The sequence below is a fragment of the Amblyraja radiata genome, chromosome 6, assembly GCF_010909765.2.
Source record: "Amblyraja radiata isolate CabotCenter1 chromosome 6, sAmbRad1.1.pri, whole genome shotgun sequence".
Lineage (NCBI taxonomy): Eukaryota > Metazoa > Chordata > Chondrichthyes > Rajiformes > Rajidae > Amblyraja > Amblyraja radiata.
In genome coordinates this window covers 47,824,214-47,848,798 of record NC_045961.1, presented here as the reverse complement: position 1 = coordinate 47,848,798, position 24,585 = coordinate 47,824,214, and the positions used below count along the sequence as shown (strand labels likewise).

Here is a 24,585-nt window from a genome sequence, read left to right as displayed (position 1 = left end):
CCACCTCGCTCCATTCCTACTCTCACTGTCGCGTGCCACAGGCAGTAATCCTGAGATTGTTACCTTTGCAGTCCTTCTCCTTAACTCTCTACCTAACTCCCTAAATTGTTCTTTCAGGACCTCTTCTCTTTTTTTACCTATGTCGTTGGTACCTATATGTACCACAACTTCAGGCTCCTCTCCCTCCCATTTCAGGATTTCTTGGACCCGTTCAGACACATCCCTGACCCTGGCACCAGGGAGGCAAACTACCATCCGGGTCTCTTGTCTGCGTCCACCGAATCGCCTATCCGACCCCTTGACTATAGAGTCCCCTATTACAATTGCCCTCCTCTTCTTTTCCTTACCCTTCTGAGCAACAGGACCGGTCTTTATGCCAGAGGCCCAGCCGCTGTCGCTGCCCCCAGGTAGGCTGTCTCCCCCACCCTTACTCAAACATGAGTACTTATTTTCAAGGTGTACAGCCACCGGGGTACTCACCAGTCCCTGCCTCTGCCCGTTGCCCTTCCTAACTGACCCAGTTTTCTGTCTCCCGTGGTCTTGGAGTGACCACCTCCCTGTAACTCCTATCTATGACCTCCTCGCTCTCCCTGAGTGGGTCAGGCAGCATCCCTGGAGAAAAAGAATAGTTGGCATTTTGCGTCATGACAGGTCACTGGTGTACATGGGATACTTTGGTCGGCATGGGCAATTTGGACCGAAGGACCTGTTTCTGTGTATGACTATGCCAAGATAGTCTGAAATTGTGTTTACAATTTACCTTCTGGATCCCTACATAACTAGGATTTGGGTGGGGGCAATTTTGCCTGACAAGAGCAGACACACATTCCAACTTTCCCTCATTCAGACCATGGTTGATATGACGACGTCATTGGGCTCAGTATGCATCTTTAAAACAATCCTTCCCTTACTGCAAAAAAAGGACACAAAGTGCTGGAGTAATTCAACGGGTGAGGCAGCTTCTCTGGTGAACATGAATAGGTGATATTTTGAGTTGGGACCCTTCTTCCAGTCTGAAGAAGACTCCCAACTCGAAATGTCACTTACCCATGCTCTCCAGAGATGCTGCCTGACCCGCTGAGTTACTCCAGCACTTTTGTTTCTTTTTATTTTATAAACCAGCATCTGCAGTTCCTTGTTTCTACCCTCCCTTCCTTCATGTAGGTGTCCTGTTCATCTGCTCAAAATGACAATTTAATGAGGAGAAAGTTCTGCAAGGAGGTGGGATGGGGATAGAAAGTAACTCCCTGTTATTTTAACTGCCAGATTTCCACCGTGTGGGGTATTATAATTGGGCTTAAGTGATACTTTAAAGAAAATGAACATGATTATAGAGCTTAATATGTGACTACAGTTCTGAATTCACATAATAGGTATTGGGAATGACAGTCCTTAAAAGGAACTATTCATATAATGAGATTATTTTTGTAATTTTGTATTATTTTAATGCCCTCCTGAAATAAAAAATATATATTGGCATCTTATTTATTTAATTATTAATCAAACATTAAACTACAGTAACTTTAAAGGAGTTTAATTAATTTAGTAAAATATGACATTAAGTTCATTACTTGTATAAAGTCTTGTAATTAATGAGTATCACTTGTGTCTTCTCCACTTTGCCACTGACCTAACACTCCAGCTGCATTAAAGAAGAGAAAGAGAAAGAACATCCAAAAACTATTCCTTTGAAGATTATTACCCGGAATGTGGCAAGCTGCGTATATGTAAGTAATGTGATTACATAACAGAATCCATCCACGATTTAATGTACTCACCTTTTCTAAATTCTCATGTTATCTTTCATTGAAAATGAACCGGAACAGGCCCTTTGGCCCACAATGTCCACTCTGACCATAGTGTCAATTTAAACTAATCTCTTCTGACTGCACATAAGGTCATAAGGAATAGGAGTAGAATTAGGCCATTCGGCCCCATCAAGTTCACTCCGCCACTCAATCATGGCAGATCTATCTCTCCCTGTTAACCCTATTCTCCTGCCTTCTCCCCATAACCTCTGACACCTGTACGTCAAGAATCTATCTCTGCCTTAAAAATATCAACTGACTTGGCCTCCACAGCCTTCTGTGGCAAAGAATTCCACAGATTTACCACCCTCTGACTAAAGAAATTTCTCCTCATCTCCTTCCTAAAAGAACGTTCTTTAATTCTGATGCTATGACCTCTAGTCATAGATTCTCCCACTATTGGAAACATCCCCTCCACATGCACTCTATCCAAACCTTTCACTATCCTGTATGTTTCAATGAGGTCCCCCCTCATTCTTCTAAACTCCAGTGAGCACAGGCCCAGTGCCGATAACTGCTCATCATAGGTTAACCTACTAATTCCTGGGATCATTCTTGTAAACTTTCCCTGGACCCTCTCCAGGGCCAGCACATCCTTCCTCAGATATGGTGGCCAAAATTGCTCACAATATTCCAAATGCGGCCTTACCAGCGCCTAATAGAGCCTCAACATTACATCCCTGTTGTAAATAAGCCCTCTTGAAATAAATGCTAGCATTGAGTTTGCTTTCTTTACTATCGATTCGACTTGCAGATTTATTTTCTGGAAATCCCGCACCAGCACTCCCAAGTCCCTTTCCACCTACGATTTCTGGATTCTCACCCCATTTAGAAATTAGTCTATGCCTTTATTCCTACTACCAAAATGCATGACGCCACACTTTGCTACACTATATTCCATCTGCCACTTCTCTGTCCATTCTCCCAATCTGTCCAAGTCCTTCGGCAGAGTCCCTGCTTTCTCAACACTAACTGCCTCGCCACCTTTTTTCGTATCATCCGCAAACTTTGCCACAAAACCTTCGACCCCCTCGTCCAAATCATCAATATACAACATGAAGAGTAGCGGCCCAAGCACCGACCCTTGCGAAACTCCACTAGTCACTGGCAGCCAACCAGAAAAAGCCCCCTTTATTGCCACATGTTAGGCTGTCATCTTCCCAGGGAATATGAGTAGAATTAGGTGCCACATGTTAGGCTGTCATCTTCCAAAGCAGCCTAACATGTGGCACCTTATCAAAAGCTTTCTGAAAATCCAAGTAAACAACATCTACTGACTCTCCTTTGTCCTGCTATTTACTTCTTCAAAGAATTCCAGCAAATTTGTCAAGCAAGACCCCTTTACAAAGCCATGCTGAACTTCTAAGTACTCCCTAACCTCATCCTTTATAATCTATATACTTATAAAACTCTGATCTTGGATGTGGATGTATTTGTGTGTGGATTTGTGTGTTTATTTATTTGTATGTCGGTGATTCGGTGATTCACATCTCCTCAAAAACACGACGCGCTAATGGTGAAATTTTTACATATTCCGATAGAGATTTACCTCATGATCTCAAAAATCGCCTCATCTGAAAATAATCTTGAGAATATCTAATTTTTGAATTTTCAAGGCAGTCTCAGTGTTTATTACTATTTCCGTCACAAAGGTCAATTTTGTAATCAGCTACAATTAGGTAACTAACTAATTATATGCTTTAATTTCAGGTCATCCAAGAAAGATGTTTCATATTTGTTTCAGAATGCTTCAATCTATAATAACTGAAAATTTCATTCAGTTCTCTTAATTTTTAAGAAAGTTATGGGCTTTTGATTGTCCTCGATTACAGCTTTTATGTTAAGTCGACGAAAAAGCAATAGGGAACAAGATGCTAATTTGCGAGTATGAAAATGACCATAACTTTTTTAATACTAAGATATGGAAGTGAATTAGGTATCAAATTAAAGTTCATTTTATGCTTTATCTGATGGGATAAATTACAGGCTTGATTTTTAAAATCTAAAAATTTTGTAACATTCCTACTATGTGTTAGCAACGTAAACCTAACTCGGGGCTAATTATATTTTCTTTGCATCACTCGATAATGTTTAGTTCACTTGTACTGTTTTTAAACATTTATCCTGTACCTGTACACTGTGTACACAAAAAAGCTTTTTATTGTACCTCGGTACACGTGACAATAAACAATACTATCACTATCACTAACATAACAACGTTGAAGGTTCGAGTTATTATCATACAAATTGAGCCAAATCGAAGGGAACAAAGGAAAATACACCTTTTGGGATCTATTCCAATATCATTTATCAATGAAATATCAACAATTGAACTTCCTGCAGGCATCACTTGAGAAATATTTATTTACCATTTAACATAATCGCTTTGGCTAAATTAAAGCATTTATCCCTGTTCCTGCTCTTGACAGCCTTGTTCATAATGCACCAGGTTAAAGAATCACAGATTGCTTATTATATATTGCTTTGTCAATTTGTCCCCTAATTTAACAGCCGCATTAGTACATTAATGTACTTTCCACTGAGTAGAAGGCTTGGGAACAGTTGTTCCTGCCTAAAAACATAGAAAAAGGAGATGAAACAAAAAGGGACTGAACCGAATGGTATTAGGGCGTGTGAGGTTTTAAACTAATCGGTGTAAAATTCTAATTGTCATTTAATATTATAAAGTTGGTATTTTATTTCATAATACAAGGGAAGCAAGGTGATTAGAGAGGGATTAATTATGACTAAAGTTTGAATAAGATTACTTTATTAATATCTCAGTATTAATATTATTAAATAAATTGATGATCTCCTAAAGCTAATGCAAGTTTTCTGAAATGTAAGTATAAAGAGCTCCTCAAAAACATTTAATCAAATTAGGGTAGTTTACAATCCAATGTTGTTAAAATTAACTTTGTATATGCATTGAAATGACTGTGCTCAATTGATGCACTGTCCTGTTAGAGCTCAAATGCCATAAAACCTCAATTATATTAATGAAATGTTCTTTGATGTATTTTGGCAATGTTTTCATGCGAGCTAATATTTTTAAATTAGGCTCTAGTTTGGGAAGATGAACCGAAGGGTCAAATCTTTTGATTTACCAGATTTTGAACATTTTCAGCAGTTTCTTTTGATTTATACTTCATTTTGATATACAACAAATTTCCTACATCCAATAGCATAGAAAGGGTGTTACAAATTTGGCACGGTCTATTCACAAAATATCATGTATTTAATCTTATTTATAGAACATAGAACAGTACAAAAGGAAATGGGCCCTTTGGACCACAATGTTTGTGCTGAACATGATGCCTAGCTGAAATGATCTCATCTGCCTGCACATGATCCATATCCCTCTAGTCCCTGTATTTGCACGTATTTATTCAAAGGTTGCCAGGAAAAAAAGACGCCGCATAGTTGGAAGACGTTGGAGAGTAAACAGAGAGCATTAATCGAGAAAAACATGAGGATCCAGCAATTGGTACTAGAGTTTCAGCTCCCAGGTCAGAGAGTTCAATGTTTTAGATGGATGCAGTGAGGGAATTTCTAGATATTCAAAAGGAATAATTAATCTCATTGATTGGGCTACTTTCCAAAGCCTTAGGATTACTCAAAGTACAGAATGTAATTCCATCCAACATCTGCTACCAAACAATTGTTTTTAAATTATTTCAAATAAGAAAGAAACTCATAAAAAGACCTTTATATTAGAGGTTATAAAAAATGGAAGAGTACAGCACAGGAGCAAGTACTTTGGCCCATGATGTTGGTGCCGAACATGATGCCAAATTAAACTAATCCCTTCTGCCTGCATGTACTCCATATGCCTCCATTCCCTTTTATATCTAAAAACCTCTTAAATACCACTTTCATATCTGCTTCTGCCATTACTGCCAGCGTGTTCCAGACACTCACCACTCTCTGAAACTTGGCCCACACATTTCCTTTCAATTTTTCTGCTGTCAGCTTAAAACTGTATTTGCAATTTTCACACTAGGGAAAAGGCTGTGACTGCTTTATCTATGCCTCTCATAACTTGATAAACTTCTATCAGGCTTCCAAAGTCCCAGAGACATCCTGAATGGACTGAGCTGCTGTGACCAGCATCACTTCGGAGCTCAGGATTCCAAGGAGGATCTTAGGACAACGAAGAGGATCTTAGCAGAGCTACACCCTTGGCAGAGCTACTGCTGTAGCTTCTTTGCTCTACAGAAACGGGAGACTCCTGTGTCAACCATGATTTGAAGGGCATTTGTTGACAATAGCTTTGTCAAGTTCATTTTCTGGTTAGTAGATCTTAGGCGACTTGCTCTCAAAGTGGAGGGCACATCCATTTATATTGATCAGCCACCAGAGGTCTGCTTGGGAGAAAATTGACCGTTATCTTTCTGAAGAGGATAACAAAATATATCATCTTTCCAATCCCTATAGCCCACATAATCCAGTTTCTTTCTCCTCCTCCCTAACTACTCTGTGTCCCTTCTTCCTTCCCTGACCTTTTCACCCACCATCCCTTCCGCTGGTGCTACATTTCACTCCTCACCTTCCTCTCATCAGATTCCACTATCTGCAACCCTTTCTTTGTCTTAAATACTTATCACTTCCACCTGAGACTACCTTCATCCTTCTCTCCCTCAGCAGAGTCAAGCATTATCCCCTCTACTCCATACAATGATTCAATGCTTATTTTTTGTCACATATGCACTGCACAGTGAAATTTAGTTTTGCATGGATCACATATGCACAATTTGGCGCCATTTTCAAAAAGTAAATTGTACTGGAGTGCCTCCCCTTGAAGAAGGGTCTCGACACAATATGTCTTCTGTTCATTTCCCTCCACAGAAGCTGCCTGGCCCGTTGAGCACTTTGTGATTTTTTTGCATAACGAAAGACGTGCTTCGTTCCAGCTGAAGGGTTTGGTGGTGTCAGGGCGGGGAGACACCCTTGATGTGAGACATTCACTATAAACACAAGGTCACAGACACCATTCTGAAACTGCTTTGTCAAATTCCCTCAGAAGTCTGACTGGGGACATAAAACACAAGCTGAGCTGCATAGAAAAATAGCTGTGCGAGTAAAGAGTTCATAGCCCTTTTATGGAAACATGAATGTAGATTTAAATTACATTTTTGATTAATTATTTTTGCCTATTTCTTTTCAGTCAAAGGTCTTAACAGTGAAGAACACAGACACAGCAAATGATGTCGTTGCCATGACACTTCAACAATTTGGCATCACGGTAAGTCCGACCAATTGCATCTAGTCTTAGCTCAGACTCCCTGAATATATATATATTTTTAACTTTATAACCTAATTAATTCTTCAGCCTATTTGTAGTTACTTTGCACTTAGGAGCCTTCAAAATCTATAAGAGGTTTTCTAAAATAACATCAGGGTTCCATTATTTTAAATCAATCAAATGGCTCAATTTGACAATTGGATCACTTATGCATCTGAATTCTAAAACCTTCATTAACCATGAATAATAAATCAAAATATTTTCTAATTTTATTTTATGAAATTTTGGATGTCAAATAGTTTTACATAGTGGAAGACCTCTGATGTTATAAATTTATGCAGAAATGCTGTACAAGATTCATTTATTAAAGCCATAAAATTTCTGAGTAGTATATTCAATTGACGGTTAATTTTAACTTGATAAAACTACAATGAAGACCTGGGGCTGTTCTCCACTTTAGCAGTAAAAGGTCTGTAGGTACACCAATGGCCCAAAGTAACAAATTTATTAAATTCATCGTGCATGTATCAAAAACAATATATATCATAATTTTCATAAGGTTCCTGAGGTTTTCTAAGGAAAGATGGTCTGTTAAGTCAAGAACCAAAAGGCATCAGCACAATCGTGACCTGGAATTGTAGTGTGACTCAGACCTCCTCTTTAATCTTACTCAACTTTTGTTCTTGTCGACTTCAATTGAAAATGGGAATTAGGAGGGATGTATAACACCTAGCATCTCCATTTTAGCTTATCTTTCAAAGTGAAAATTATGGAACTGCTGCACTATGATGCACCTCAATGTGTTACAAAGCTGAGAACTATATTCCGCACTCTGTATTTTCCCCTTTGCTATACCAATTGTACTTGAGTTTGGTTTGATTGTATTTATGTATGGTGTATCTAATCTGTTTGCATAGCATGCAAAGCAATGCTTTTCACGGTACCTCAGTACATGTGACAATAATCAACCTGCATCTAGTATCCCCACTGTGTTTGTAGTATATCTTTTCTAGTAGTTTCAGTTTTTATTGTGCTTCATTGCATTGTGTCATTTGTTGCTGTATGGATATATTGCTCTATTTACTCCATCTGCAAACTATCGTCATCCCAAATGTCCTTTTCAGAATTAGACATGAGAACTTTCTCTTTTTGCTTTACAGGGCAATCCTAAAGATTATCAACTTTGGGTCATCTCTGGCAAAGAAGATACTCCCTATCCTCTTATTGGTAAGTTTCAGAATATAACCCTCTAGTGCTTTCGTAATTTATGTTGTAAATATCATGCTGCGGCAACTTAGAAAAGTGGACATTAGATAGTAAATATATCTAATTCTGTGGGTCTCAGTGACTTTTTGCTTATTTCTGAAGGGCAATAATATTCACTTAATATTCACACCAGTGTATCTTATTACCATTTTCTATACATTTATTTGTGTATTTTAGGAATGTAATATACACGACGAGATTGAAACAATCCAAATACATGTTAGGTAATCAAACAGGAATTCAAATTCAGAAGTGATATAACTCAAGATGTTTTGAAAACTTAACCTGGAAAAATGGGGTAATTTCCACTGAGAATGTATGTTTCTAAGGAAATATTCTATTATCGTTAACAATTAAGTAATCTATATCTATCTATCTATTATATAAAAGTCTGTGCCTGTCGCCTGCCGTCCGTCCGGCTGCCTTTCTGCCTTTTGATTTGTTTCCATCGTGTGATGTCACAATGCCCAATGCTCGCAGATGTCCAATCACAATAGCCAATGCTCGCAGATGTCCAATCGGAATGGATCCATTTACATGTACGGCTTCCGGCTACATTTCTTCCTTTGATTCACTGCAACTCCGAAACCAGACGCAGAATCGCCGACATCTTTTCCATTTCGGTAGAGATTTCAATTTTCTTTCTAAGTATCCGCTCCTCATTACATTTCGTCGTGTTTAAGTACACGTTTTTAATCAAATCCTTCCCCCCCCCCCCCCAATATTTCAAAAATAAACTGGCTTCTCACCCATAGAATCAGCACCAGCCCCAGCCCCTGGTGAACGTTCCATCATGTGATGTCACAATGCCCGATGCTCACATATGTCCAATCGGAATGGATTCATTTACATATGCCTTTGCAGGAGCCCCAGCCCCTGGTGAACGTTCCATCGTGTGATGTCACAATGCCCAATGCTCAAATACATTGTTGCCATAGAGGGAGTACAGAGAAGGTTCACCAGACTGATTCCTGGAATGTCAGGATTTTCATATGAAGAAAGACTGGATAGACTCGCCTTGTACTCGCTAGATTTTAGAAGATTGAGGGGGTATCTTATAGAAACGTATAAAATTCTTAAGGGGTTGGACAGGCTAGATGCAGGAAGATTGTTCCGGATGTTGGGGAAGACCAGAACAAGGGGTCACAGTTTAAGGATAAGGGGGAAATCCTTTAGTACTGAGATGAGGAAAACATTTTTCACACAGAGAGTGGTGAATCTCTGGAATTCTCTGCCACAGAAGGTATTTGAGGTCAGTTCATTGGCTATATTTAAGAGGGAGTTAGGTGTGGCCCTTGTGGCTAAAGGGATCAGGGGGTAAGGAGAGAAGGCAGGTACAGGATACTGAGTTGGATGATCAGCCATGATCATATTGAATGGTGGTGCAGACTAGAAGGGCCGAATGGCCTACTCCTGCACTTAATTTCTATGTTTCAATGTTTCCCTCTCCTCAACCCTCTCCCTCTCCCACCCATCCCTCTCTCCCTCACCCCCCTTCCCTCTCTACCCCACCCCCTTCCCTCTCTCCCCCGCCCCCTTCCCCTACCCCTCTGTCCCTCTTCCACCAGTCCCTCTACCCCTCCCTCCCCACTCTACCACTTCTCTCCCCTTACCCCACCCCTCTCCCTCCCTCACCCCTCTCTCTTCCCCTCCCTGTCCCACCCCTTCCCATACCCCTCTGTCCCTCTTCCACCACTCCCCCGTCCCTCTTCCACCACTCCCGCTACCCCTCCCTCCCCCATCCACTCTTCCACTTCTCTCCCCTTCTCTCCTCCCCCTCTCCCTCTCCTCACCCCTCTTCCATCCCTCTCTCCCCCACCCCTTCCCTCTCTACCCCACCCCCTTCCCTCTATCCCCCGCCCCCTTCCCCTCTGTCCCTCTTCCACCACTCCCCCTACCCCTCCCTCTCCCACTTCTCTTCCCTTACCCCACCCATCTATGGAGCGAATTGAATGGTCAACGTTTTTGGCCGAAACCCGGAAGAAGGGTTTCGGCCAAAAACGTTGCCCTTTTCCTTCGGTCCATAGATGCTGCTGCACCCGCTGAGTTTATCCAGCTTTCTTGTTGTTGTACCAGCCTCTCTCTCTCTCTGCCCTTTTCTCTTCTCTCGACTCATGCACGCCCGCTCCAACCCCTCCCCCCCCCTTCACCTCTCTCCCCCATCCTCTTCTCCCCCCCTCCCCCTCTCCTTCTCCACCCTCCTCCTCCCCTTCCTCACAAAATATTTTTTGTGGGGGCGGGTCCTCAGTGTGTGTGACTGTTTGTGGAGGCGGCCACGCGCTCTCCATTCAAGAAGACGCTCATCTGTTTGTGGAGGCGAGTGCTTAGTATGTGACCAAAGATCTTATAGCGGAGCTCTCCGCTACAAGATCTTTGTGTGTGACGACACACGCTCCCCCCCCCCCCCCCCCCCCCCTTTGGTGCAGGAGGCGCGCGCAGCATCTGAACGCTCAGCGAATATTCGAATTCTTCACTAACCGTCATTCTGACTTTGCTTGTGAAGTGAAAAGTCCTGAATTGCATTTGTCTGATGCAGGAAGATTGTTCCCGATGTTGGGGAAGTCCAGGACAAGCGGGTCACAGTTTAAGGATAAAGGGGAAATCCTTTAGTACTGAGATGAGGAAAACATTTTTCACACAGATAGTGGTGAGTCTCTGGAACTCTCTGCCACAGAAGGTAGTTGAGGCCAGTTCATTGGCTGTATTTAAGAGGGAGTTAGATGTGGCCCTTGTGGCTAAAGGTATCAGGGGGTATGGAGAGAAGGCAGGTACAGGATACTGAGTTGGATGATCAGCTATGATCATATTGAATGGTGGTGCAGGCTCGAAGGGCCGAATGGCCTACTCCTGCACTTAATTTCTATGCTTCTATGTTTCCCTCTCCTCACCCCTCTCCCTCTCCCACCCATCCCTCTCTCCCCCACCCCCCTTCCCTCTCTACCACCACCCCCTTCCCCCTACCCCTCTGTCCCTCTTTCACCACTCCCCCTACCCCTCCCTCCCCACTCTTCCACTTCTATCCCCTTACCCCACGCCTCTCCCACCCCCACCCCTCTCTCTTCCCCTCTCTCCCCCACCCCTTCCCCTACCCCTCTGTCCCTCTTCCACCACTCCCCCGTCTCTCTTCCCCCACTCCCGCTACCCCTCTCCCCCTCCCTCCCTCCCCACTCTCCCCCTTCTCTCCTCCCCCTTCTCTCCTCCCCCTCTCCCTCTCCTCACCCCTCTCCCTCTCCCATCCCTCTCTCCCCACCCCCTTCCCTCTCTACCCCACCCCCTTCCCTCTCTACCCCACCCCCTTCCCTCTCCCCCCCACCCCCTTCCCCCTATCCCTCTGTCCCTCTTCCATCACTCACCCTACCCCTCTCCTCCTCCCTCCCCACTCTTCCACTTCTCTCCCCCTTCCCCTCCACTCTCCCTCCCCACTCTTTCCCCTCTCTCCCCCCACCCCTCTCCCCCTCCCTCCTCCCCATCTTCCCCATCCCCCCTCCCCCACATCTCTCTCCCCATCTCTCACCCCCTACCCCGCTCTCCTTTCCCTCCCAAATCTATCCCGTTTCCTCCTCCTCCTCTCCCCTCTTCTCACCCCCCCCGCAAACGCCGTTGGGGAAACAGACCCAACGGGTCTGCACTTTGTCTAGTATATTACTAAAACTCTCATCTTGTTTGTTTGTGTGCGTGTGTGCGTGTGTACCAGGCACGTGCCGTGAGAAATTACTCAGGGAGGCAGTCAGTTGGTTTTCTGTCTTAAACCGCGCATGCGCAGATTGTTCTCCTCTCCATAAAAAAAAAAAAATAAGTAACAATTCAATTTGCCCAAAATGAACTTTATTTTGAATTACTGAATGGGTGGGGGATGGAGGATGACGGCAGGTGGAGAGATGGTGGGAAAAACGGGAGCACACACAAGTTGAATCAGTTGTCATCTTATTGAATGACAATACTTGTTCAAGGGACCAATTGGGGGGAGAGTTCCTTTCACAGCGTGTGGAGAGTCTAGCCAGGGTTAAAGTTGCGGGGAGGGCAGGAGTGTTGAGAAGGAGGGGGTTGGGGATCATGCCAGTAACTCACTCACCGCTGCCGTGGCGCTCCGGGCACGGAGCCACCGTATTGTGGCCGGAGAAGGAAGCAGCTCGGGTGGCTGCGAGCAGCCGCCGGGATCTCAGCGCTCTCTGCTGGCCCGCTTACCTCTGGCAGTGCTCTCCGTCTGAACATCACTCACCTGCTGCTCGCCGGCTTCGCTCATGTCAGACGCTTCCCGCAAATCCTTAAATTCCAACAGCCGAGTAACCTCATTTGGTCCCTTGATCGCACAACAAGTTCTTGTTGTGACGCCAGAGATCCCCATTGCAACACGAGTCACGGCAACCCTCCCCAACTGTGCCTCGCCATCCCTCTTCCTACCCCTATCCTCCATTCCCCCTCATCCCCCAGCACTCCCTCCCCCTCCTCTTCTTTCCCCTCTCCTTCGCCTCTCCCCACTCCCTCCCTCACCTCTCCCTCCCTCTCCTTATCCCTACTCTCAGACACTCCCTCCCTCCCTCCCTCCACAACCCCTCTGCCCTCCCTACCCCCTCCTATCCCTCTATCCCCCTCCTCACCTCCCCCCTATCCCACCCCTGACTATCCCCACTGCCCTCCTCTCCCTCTCTCCCCCTCCCCTCCTCCCCCACTCTCCCTCCTCACCTCCCCCACTTTCCCTTCCCACTCCCTCCCTACCCGCTCCTCTCGCTCAATCCCCCCCCCACTCTCTCTCCTCACCTCCCCAGGATCTCGAAGGTCCCGCTACTTTCCATCCCCGTAGGCCTGGAGCAGCAGCGCCACCACCCCCAGACCAAGCACCCAGGACCCAGATCCCCGGCGCCGTCTCTCCCCACCCCGGACCCCGCTGCGCGGACCCAGAGCAGCAGCGATGCCACCCCCAGACTCAGCCTCAGTGCCCAGGCACCGGATCCCCAGCGCAGCCTCTCCCTGCCCTCCCTACTCCCCTCCTCTCACTCTATCTCCCTGCTCCCTGACTGTTCACCTCCCCCATCCAACTCCGCCACTCTCCCTCCTCACCTCCCCCACTGCCCCCCTCTCCCTCTATCCCCCACTCCCTAACTCCACCACTCCCAACCTCCCCCACTCCCCCGTACTCTCCCTCTATCCCTCCTCCTCCCCCACTCTCCCTCCTCACCTCCCCTACTTTCCCCTCCCTATCCCCTCCTCTCCCTCTATCCCCCTTGTTCCCCCACACCTCACCTCCCCCTAGTCCACCCCTCCATAATGAAAATCGCGATGTTTTTTGTAAATGAAACCTCCCCCGAAGAATTTTAACTGCAATTTTTTATGTAAATGAGATTCGCGATCCCATTGTTACGTCATTGTGAATAAAAATGGAAGAATTTGTTTAAAACTGATTTTTTTTGAAAATTGCAATTTTTTAAGTAAATTAGATTTGGGATCCTATTGTGTAAGGCCCACCTTACTCACCATGGTCCTGGGGTGTGCTGTGGCAAGTTTCGTTAGGGTCGATGTTATATTTTACAAGTTATTCACATTTTAAACTTTACAAAAAACACTTTTACAAAAATCACTTTTCCACGCCCTGCCCGTTAGCCGTGTACGACGTCACAATGACGTCACAATGGGATCCAGAATCTAATTTGCATTAAAAAACATTTTCAACCTCTCACTTCTGAGGTTTGAGGTTCCCACTTGCTTTAAAAGGGCATCAATAATACCGGTGCCCAAGAAGAGCAAGGTGACGTGCCTCAACGACTATCGACCAGTGGCACGAATGTCTGTGGTGATGAAGTGCTTTGAGAGGTTGATTATGGCGCATATCAACTCCTACCACAACAAGAACCTTGACACACTGCAGTTCGCTTACCACCATAACAGGTCAACGGTAGATGCAATCTCACTGGCTCTCCACTACGCTCTGGACCACTTGGACATCAAAAACTCGTACATCTGGCTGTTGTTCATAGACTACAGCTCGGTGTTTAATACCATCATCCCTTCCCAGCTGGTTACCAAACTCACGGATCTGGGTCTCTGTGCATCCCTCTGCAATTGGATCCTTGACTTCCTCATCCACAGACCACAGTCTGTCCGTATTGGTGGAAATATGTCATCCTCGATAACAATCAGCACGGGAGCACCTCAACGCTGCCTGCTCAGCCCCCTGCTTTACTCACACTCTACTCATGACGGTGTAGCCGGACATAGTGCGAACGCCATCATCAAGTTCGCCGACGACATTGTTGTGGGACGAATCACAGGTGGTGATGAGTCTGAGTATAGATGTGAGATCGACCGATTGACCAAACGGTGCCAGCACAACAACCTGGCTCTCAACACCAGTAAAACCAAAGAACTGATTGTGGACTTTGGAAGGGGTAGGATAGGAACCCACAATCCCATTTATATCAATGCAGCAGCCCCCTCCGGTCAACCGCGGCGGCAAACTAAGGCCCGACGACGGCAACTTACTTTCCCCGACCATCCATACACTTCAGCCACGACAGGGCCCTCGCTGACTGTCGCTGTCCACCGGGCCGCTCCGGCCTTGTCCGTTTACACAGGGACGATGTGACAAATTTTAATAGCACCAAGGGAGGACGTTTATTATTCCCTCTCGTGTCTTATTTTTTATCATTTATCGCGATTTTTCTTTTGGTGTTTTTAATCTTTTAATCTTTTTTAATCTTTTATCGTACAATAAAATCTCCGTGCTACTAACCGAGACCAATTTTATAATTACTTTTTTTTCAAACTAGTAAAGCAGTGTTTTATCCCGTCATCGTGCATTTCGTGCTACCAGCCGAGACCAATTTTGTGAATTTCGCTGGAAACTTACTGCTTTTAGCTGTTGCAATATATGCCATAGAATACTGTAACCTCGCTCGTGCCATATTGGATTTTTAAAATCGAAGATTGAATTAGTACCATGCTTGGATCTGGAAGAATACGAAACACATCAACACTAGTGTTGTACTTGGTTCTGTTGATTGCCTTCTCCCAACTTGGATTGAGGATTTTCCATGAATGTGACTCCGGTCCGTCAAAAATTAGTGTTCAGAAGACGTAGGTAAATACATTTCGTGGAAATGGGTTGAAACACTCAGCTACCCCCTTTCTAGGCTACTCTAGAGGTCGCCTACCATTGCTCATTATTGTCAATTTACTGGCTGGGGACATCAACCTCAACCCTGGCCCAAAAGGTCAGCACCGTGGACGTAAACCAAAGTATCCGTGTGGTTTGTGCTCACTTGCTGTTAAAGATTCTGGCATTCAGTGCTCGATGTGCACAAGTTGGTTTCACCTGAACTGCTCCAATGTGTCAAACGACACTTTTGGTTTTCACTCCAAAAATCCAAATGCCATCTGGTTATGTCCATTGTGCGATGTCATCAACCTTGCTAGTTCATTTTTTGACTCGTCAAGAGACCTTACAAGTATGCTCAACGAGCAATTCATTTGAAAGTCTTACATCTCTGAGTGATGACCCTGATTGTGACATATGGAATCATGAGAATTTAAGATCATCCAGCCCAATTTGTGCTGGCCACTTACCGAAAATAACACTTTAAAAAACTGCTTCTGGGTGGTCTTGTGGAACAACATCCAAAGCAGAGAAAAACCCTCTGCTGAAATGTGCGAAGACAAAGGATGGCTAGACCATTGTTGGGAAAGATGGTAAGAGCTGATGATGACAATCCTGCTGATGACAATCCTTCGTCCTCCCCCTACACCAGCTATCACACCCGTTAACATGTTAATGGACAAAGAAATGCGTGTAATGGTGATGCTCAAAAGGAGATTCATGGTACCAACAAAGATATTGATCGCAATGATGTCAGCAATGAACATGGGATCAAAATTGCTGTTATAAATTGCCGCAGTATAAAAGGAAAATGTGCTGTGATCAATTCATTTATTGAAACTGAAAACCCTGATATCCTAATCGGGTCCGACGGATGAACCCCTCTCCCTCTGCACCAGAAAAGTTAGTTGGGGAGAGAGGCAGTGAACCCGGAAGGGGGAAAGCAGCTGGGGGCACTTTAGGCTACCGATAGGGTGAGCATGCGGGAGAGGTAGTGTTGTTGTTAGTCAACGCCGCCGGTCGTGGCGGAGAACGGGACAGCAGCAGCAGCAGACGGTTTGAACAGCAGAGGTGGAGCAAAGGAATCGGCTGGAGGTGGACGAGGTTCTTTTACAAGCAGCAAGTGTTGGCGGCTCCGTCTGTACAGGGCACCATCGACGTTGACGAGGTAGGAGCGGGGTTCCTTAGACGGGCCGACAATGAAACCTAGACGGGAATTTCCCACAGCAGTCTGTAAACGAACGACCTGACCCTGCAGCAGCGGTTTCAAGGTTTGCTGGACTTGTCATAGGAGCGTTTCTGGATGTTGTGTTTCTCCTGGATGCGCTTCTGGACCGCGGTTGGTTTAAACACCTGTGGCATCAGCTTCCGCTGGGCAATTGGTATACGGAGGTCTTATTGTCCTGGACATCAGGCGTTGGGCTGGTGAGCCTAGGACCCCATCTCTAGAGATGTTTCTGAGGTTTAAAAGGTCTAGATACACATCCGACTTTGCCAGGTGGGAGCGTTCCATTAGTTGTTTTACGCTCCTGACGGCACGTTCAGCGAGCCCGTTACTTTGAGGGTATTCAGGGCTGCTTGTGACGTGGAAGTTCCATCGGTTGGCGAAGTGTTTGAATGCGTGACTGGCAAATTGTCTTCCGTTATCAGTTTGCAGGCGAACTCGTGCGCCGAATGTGGAAAAGTATCACTGCAGCTTTTGAATGACCATTTCGAATGTGATGGAGGGCAGTAAATCGAGTTCGAACCAGTTATAGTAGGAGTCGACCAGGACTAGGTAGTTTTTACCATGCCATTCGAAAATGTCTGCTGCCAGCGACGTCCAAGGCAGTGCTGGTGCGGGTTGTTGTAGCAGAGTCTGTTTCTGCTGGTGTGGTGCCAAACTGTTGCAGGTGGGACATGAGGCTGTTCTGTCCCGTATGTACTTGGCCATACCGGGCCAGTAGAACATGCTCTGTGCATGGGCCAATGTGGCATCGGTACCTGGGTGACCCTTGTGTGCCTCTTTGTAGTATTCGTCTTGTAAGGATGATGGGATCACGACTTGGTGGCCCTTAACTATGACACCGTCCTGTATTACCAGCTCATCGCGGACTAGGAAGAATGGCTGCACCTCCAGTGATGCGAAGGATTGTCTCTGGCCAGCCTCTTTTGATTTTATGGGTGAGAGTAGCTGAAGAGTGCCATCAGCGGCTGTGTGTTCAGCCAGACGACGCAGGCGTTCCGTGGGAACGAAGTCGATCTTGAGAACCGTAAGCTCGTCCCGTTCATAGGGATGTCGTTCACTGGATGCACGTGGTGCATTAGAGAGAGTGTCAGCAACGAGCTTGTCCTCTCCTTTTTTGTAAACGATTCTGAAGTTGAACCGCTGGAGCTGCATCATCATGCGTTGCTGTTGTGCAGGTGCTGCGTGTATATGTTTGTTCAGGATGGTTACAAGTGGTTGGTGGTCTGTTTCGACTGTGAAAGTGTTCCCGAAGATGAAGTCCTTGAATTTTGAACAAGCGAAGACCACAGCTAGCAGCTCTTTCTCGATCTGTGCATAGTGCTGTTTGGTGTCCGTCATGGTGCGGGAGGCGTAAGATACAGGTAGTACAGTCCCATCGGCAGATGTTTGAAGGCAGGCTGCACCCAGCCCGTATTGTGAGGCATTGCAGGTTATCGTGACAGGACGTTTCAGGTCGAAGAATGTCAGGGTGGGAGCGCTGGCCAGCTTGGTTTAAAACAAATTGAATACTTGTTGATGCTGCTGGTACCAGGTCCACTCAGTGTCCTTTCGGGTGAGTTGTCTCAGTGGCGAACTTAGTTCGCTGAGATTCAGTATGAACTTTCCCAGATAGTTCACCATACCCAGAAATCGTTGTAGGCTTAACACGTCGGTGGGGGCTGGCATTTCTCTGATGGCAGCAGTTTTCTTCGGGTCAGGCTTAAGGCCATCAGAAGTGAGCACGTGTCCGACATAGGTGACCTCTGGAACCCAGAACTTGCATTTCTTAGGGTTGAATTTCAGATTGATCTCACGTGCCCTGTCCATAATACGCTTTAGGTTGTTGTCATGCTCCCCATGTCCTTGCCATAAACCAGGATGTCATTTACAATGATGGCACACGGGAGTCCTTCGAACAGCTGTTCCGTGGTTCTTTGAAAAACCTCGCTGGCCAAGTTGATGCCGAATGGCATCCTAAGAAATTTGAATCTGCCAAATGGTGTTGCAAACATGGTGAGATTTGATGACTCGTTTTTGATTTTCTTGTAAGTGACAACCATGGTGGAGACACAGTCTGTGGGTTCGCTGATTTCGGCTAGTACACCCATGGTGACCATGTTTTTTAGTTCAACCTCGATTCTGTCCCGCATGGCATGTGGCACACGGTAGGGGGCACAGACGGCTGGGTCGATGGTGGGGTCAATGGCGATCTTATAAGTCACAGGCAGCTTGCCAAGCTTGCCATCTAATAGATCAGGGTATATTTTTATAGGGTCCTCAGATATTAGTAACTTGTGAATGGACCGGTCAAAGGAGACTAGCCCAGGGTCTTGGCACGCATGGATGCCCAGTAGAGTCACAGAGTCAGATTTTAAGATATAGAAAGTCAGATTTCTTGTGGTGTTTTGCAGCACACATTTAAAGGTAGTTCTTCCAAGAGGATACAAGACCTCCCCCCCATAAGCATGTAAGGTAGAGCTGTCTCTAGTCAAGGTCTCATTATTTTTTATCTTGTTGTAGACATTCACAGACATTACATTCACGCGGGCACTAGTATCCAGCTTGGTCTTCACAGGCTTGTTGTTAATTGACATTGATACAGAGGGATCCAAAAGCTTACCAGCTGTGTGAAGGAGTGTATGTACAGTGGACTCCTCGTATGTTCTAATTGGATCATCCTCGTGGGCAGATTAGAGCTGGTCCTGTGAGTCTTGAAATGTTTGGTCATGTTGCAACAGGTGCAGATTGGAGCTAAGCTGGAGGTTCTGTTCCCACGGGACCAGCATACAACGGCGAAGTGATTCGTCTTTTTGCAGTAGTTACAAGGCTTGCTGTTCGCTGGACAAAACGCTCGTCCGTTGTTGTGGAAATAGTTACAATTTGGGCATCTTTGCAGAGACTCATTGGTAAATCCCCGGTTAGCCGTTTGCGGTGGTTCATTCATAAATCTTCTGTTAGCTGTCGGTGTGGCTCGTTTGTTGAAACCCGTCAGGTTTATGGTCTTCTTCTGAGTGTCAAACTGGTCACTAAGTGGATCCACAATCTCAGACGTTCGGCAGGCATGCACAGCTTGTTCAAGGGTTAAGTCAGCATTCCGCAGCAACTCAGTCTTTAGATTTTGATCAGTCATGCCACTGACAAGCTTGTCCCTGATTAATTTGTTTGACATGACCCTGAAGCGGCATCGCTGAACCATATATTTAAAGTCACAAATAAATCTTTCCACAGGCTCGTCAGGAAGCTGGTGTCTCGCGAAGAATTTTGCTCTTTCTAAGATACGGTTTGAGGGTAGGTCGCATAGTTCACGGAATTTACGCAGTAAAACATTGGGGTCACGCACAGTCTCAGCAGGTACAACTACCTGATCGTTGGCATCGGGAATGGCTGGCGCGTGGTCAAAGGTCTGCGCTCTCATCAGAGCCTCCGGTCCTGCCAAGTTTAGTAGAAAAGAAGTCTTGACAGCATCTGGTTCATTACGATGGACGATGTTGATATAGTGTTCGTAGTCGATTTCAAATAGCCTCCATCATTCCCCGATGTCAGAATCGAAGATGAGCTGCACTGGCTTTCGGTACAAGTGAGCCATGGTGATATAAATGAAACTTATAAACACAAATAAAACCCGATATACGGACGCAGTGGGTCACTTCACGCTGTCTGACACCATGTAAATGATTATGTTACACTGGTCTGGAGTTTAAAGTCATCTTTAATTCTAACACATAGTAAAGCGGTACAGCAGGTTGTTAGTTGTTAATTCATCATCACTGCTTCCAAGGCTACCTAATGTAGGAAGTGGGTGTTAATATAAAGCATACAGTAAGGTGGGGTTAATGATGCTACTCTACTATGATTGGTTCACATGCAATAAGGGGGGCACACACACACTCGGGCCAATTTACAATTCTACCAAGCCAATTAACTTATAAACCTGTACGTCTTTGGAGTGTGGGAGGAGACCGGAGCTCCCAGAGAAACCCATGCAGGTCACAGGCAGAACGTACAAACTCTGTAGTCTGAACCGTAGTCAGGATCGAACCCGTTCTCCGGTGCTGTAAGGCAGCAACTCAACCGCTGCACCACCATGCATATAGTAAGATGTAGAGTATGATTCAAAAGGAAGAAATCTCAGCATTATGTTTCAGATATAAAAAAATATTTTCGATTGTTTGCACATTTGACCTTTAGAGATATCCCAATTCAGTTTAGTTTGTCAGCAGTAATTATCTGGAACATATGATGAGCATCAATCTGCTTGAGGTCAGATTTAATTTGAAAGCAAAGCTCACATTCAGGTCAGTCAAACCTAATAAAGATAAGGGAAGAAGGATTTGGCCTAAAGTGGAATTTTAAATATCTTTGTTCAGTTTTCCCAGCCAGATTGTATGAAAATAAAACAAAATATTCAAGATAAAGTTGTGGATTTTTGATGTTTTGTAGTAGTTACAGAAATAACTGTAGAACTGTTGGGTGGCGCAGCGGTAGAGTTGCTGCTTTACAGCGCCAGAGACCCAGGTTCGATCCTGACTATAGGTGCTGACTGTACAGAGTTTGTGCGTTCTCCCTGTGACCATGCGGGTTTTCTCCAGGTGCTCCCACATTCCAAAGACTTGCTGATTTGTAGGTTAGTTGGCTTCTGTAAATTGTCCCTAGCATGTAGGATAGACACCCAATAGCGTGGTCTTACACCCAATACAGCAAAGCCACAGGTGATGAGGATCCACTCCAAAACCAGCAACCCTATCCTTATGCACTGCTCTAGAGGAGGTAGAAACATTCACATACCTAGGCAATGCTGTGGACATCACCGGAGGGGCAGAGGCAGACATAAAAAGTAGAATCAATAAGGCTAGCGTGATGTTCATACTCAGGAAGATCTGGAGCTCAAAACACATCTCAATTAATACCAAAATACGCATCTTTAACTGAAATGTGAAACAGATGATGCTGTATGGATCTGAGACATGGAAAACAACAAAACACACTGTAGTTTGTTTGGTTGTTTGTTTGTTTGTCTTTTTGCACAAAGTCCGCAAGCATTGCCACTTTTCATTTCACTGCACATCTCGTATGTGTATGTGACAAATAAACTTGACTTGCATTGACTTGACAAACAGGCTGCAAACATTCATTAACACCTGCCTTGGGAGAATACTTAACATCTGGTGGAGAGACAAAGTAAGCAATGTGGACCTGTGGAAAAGAACAAGCCAGGAGCCCATTGACTTACAAATTCGAAGGAGAAAATGGAGTTGGATTGGACACACCCTCAGGAAACCTGCCACAAACATCATCTGGCAAGCCCTGAAATGGAACCCCCAAGGAAAAAGGAAAAGAGGTCGCCCCAGGAACAACTGGAGAAGAGGTGTCCAGACAGAAATGTCTGAGGCAAGGTTGTGCCTTATCACCATTGCTATTTGCCCTTATGATAGAACCGCTGGCCGAAAGGATTAGAAATCACCCGAATATTCACGGATATAACACTAAGGACTCAAAGAATAAAATGTCATTATACGCTGATGATATCCTTTTATATATTACTAATACACAATCGAGTATACCCACCTTATTAACACTAATTGAGGAATTCGACTCTTTTTCAGGATATAGAATAAATTGGAATAAAAGCGAAATTATGTCTTTAAAACCACAGGATCCGAGACACTTACTAAAATTCCCCATCAAAATTGCAACAGAAAAATTCAAGTATCTGGGTATTCAAATTACGAGAAGACACAAATCATTATTTAGTGCCAATTTTATGCCACTATTAAATAAACTGAATGATATGATTAAATTTTGGAAAACGCTCCCGCTCTCATTGATAGGTAGAATTAACGCTATAAAAATGATTCTACTATCACTAATTTTATATGGGATTACAGAGCACACAGAATTCAACGAAAGCATTTGTGTAAACCTAAAGATGTTGGGGGTTTATCATTACCTAACTTTATGTATTACTACTGGGCAGTGCATATTAAGAACATAATGTACTGGTTGGATAGTTCCACTCAGCAGTTGGAGTGGATAAGAATGGAGAAAGAGGAGTGCTATCCGCACGATATAGGAACGATCTTGCTCTCACCGATAAAATTGAATAGTATCATATATAAGAAGAACCCAATTATTCACAATACAATAAGAATTTGGAAACAAATAAAAGTATCCTTGAAATTAAATAATCTATCAGTACTAACCCCAATATTGAACAACCCCGCATTCAAACCATCTCTCATCGACAAAATATATCAACAATGGGATAGACTGGGGATTAGGAAAGTAGGGGATATGTATGAATTGGGCAAACTGTTATCATTTCAACATTAAAAATTAAAATTTAAACTGAAGGATAATCAATATTTCAAATATATACAGATATGTGACTTTATGAAGAAATATACACATAGATTTCAAACTATATTTTAGACCCTTTAGAAGAAGCAATGAATATTAAGGCTGATTCACAAAAACTAATATCATACTTTTATAATAATATATTAAATAGAGAATTACCCTCAACAGAAGCACTAAGAGAAGATTGGGAACATGAGCTAATGATAAAGATCTCGAAGGATAGATGGGAGAAGTATCTGATGAACACACATAATTGTTCTATTAATGCAAGACATAATTTAATTCAATTCAAATTATTGCATAGACTATATTCTTCAAAAACGAGGTTGAATAAATTTTATCCAAACGCCTCTCCCAGATGCGATAAATGTTTGTTTCAAAACGCTAATATAACACATTCATTTGTAGGATGTACAAAGTTGAATAAATTTTGGAGCGATATATTTGATATATTTACAAAGCTTTTCAAGTCCACAATAGAACCTAAAACGGAATGGATTATATTTGGAATAATAGTAGAAGATATCAATTTAAATAAAGACCAAAACTTTTTTTATAATTATGGGTTAATAATTGGAAAGAAATTGATACTTAAATTTTGGAAAAATACAACCATACCAACTGTTAAAATGTGGATTAGGAATATGATGGACATAGCACGCCTTGAAGAAATGAGACTCCGACTAATAGATAAATATGACCAATTCTTAAGGAGTTGGTCTCCTTTCATCGACTTTTTGGAATCATGTGATGCAGCTGTACAGTAAAGATTGCTGATTTCAGTTCATGCCGTGGATAGATCTACATCTCCGAATACAGATTTGAAAATTTCTCTTTTAAGGAGCCTTCTCTCCTATTTCTACTTTCCACTTTTTCTTTTTTTTTTATATACACACTTCACGTTTTTCTATTCTCTACCATCTATTTTTCCTCTTTTTCCCCTTTCTATTGTTTTCTTTTTCTTGTCTTGCTTACTTCCGTCTCAAAACATAAAAGTAGAGGTTGTACATAGAATGGATTATGGTATGACATAGTTGGCACCTAAAATTAGGTTCCACTGTACTGTTTTGTACTGTATTAACTTCTAATAAAAAAATGAATAAATAAAAATGTCTGAGAGTGGGCTCAACTGGGGAGATCTCGAAAGAACTGCCAATAACCGAGTGAGATGGAGGACATTTGGCAATGGCCTATGCTTCCAAGGGCTTAAGAAGAAGAAGAAGTGTAGGATAGAGCTAGTGCACAGGTGCTCGTGGTGGGCTGAAGGGAATATTTCCACGATCTATTTCTAAACTAAACTAAACTAAGAACATGGAAGAAAAGATTGGTATCTAGTTTGTATAAGAAGTGAGACATTGTTATATCTCCAAAGTCTCAATATAGAATAAGCTGATTGTGCAGTGTAAATCATGGGATCTATGTATAGAAGAAAATTATCCCATGAAATGTTTATTGCAGGCCTTAAACGTAGAACGTCTGAAGAATGATAAATGAAACAAACAGATTTTACAACCTCTGGAGAAAAAGGATGGGTGACGTTTCGGGTTGGAACCACTCTAAAGAAGGGTCCGGACCTGAAATGTCACCCATTCTTTTTCTCCAGAGATGCTGC

General features: G+C 43.9%; 1 protein-coding gene across 1 annotated transcript in view; it reads left to right on the top strand.

The window, feature by feature from the left end:
- arhgap20 (Rho GTPase activating protein 20) overlaps nucleotides 1-24,585 on the top strand; it is a 114,527-nt gene that overhangs the window by 50,112 nt on the left and 39,830 nt on the right. The window contains exons 6-8 of the mRNA XM_033022717.1: nucleotides 1,643-1,727; nucleotides 6,976-7,053; nucleotides 8,214-8,280. Of these exons, the coding sequence (XP_032878608.1) occupies nucleotides 1,643-1,727; nucleotides 6,976-7,053; nucleotides 8,214-8,280 (230 nt within the window). The remainder of the gene's footprint in view (nucleotides 1-1,642; nucleotides 1,728-6,975; nucleotides 7,054-8,213; nucleotides 8,281-24,585) is intronic.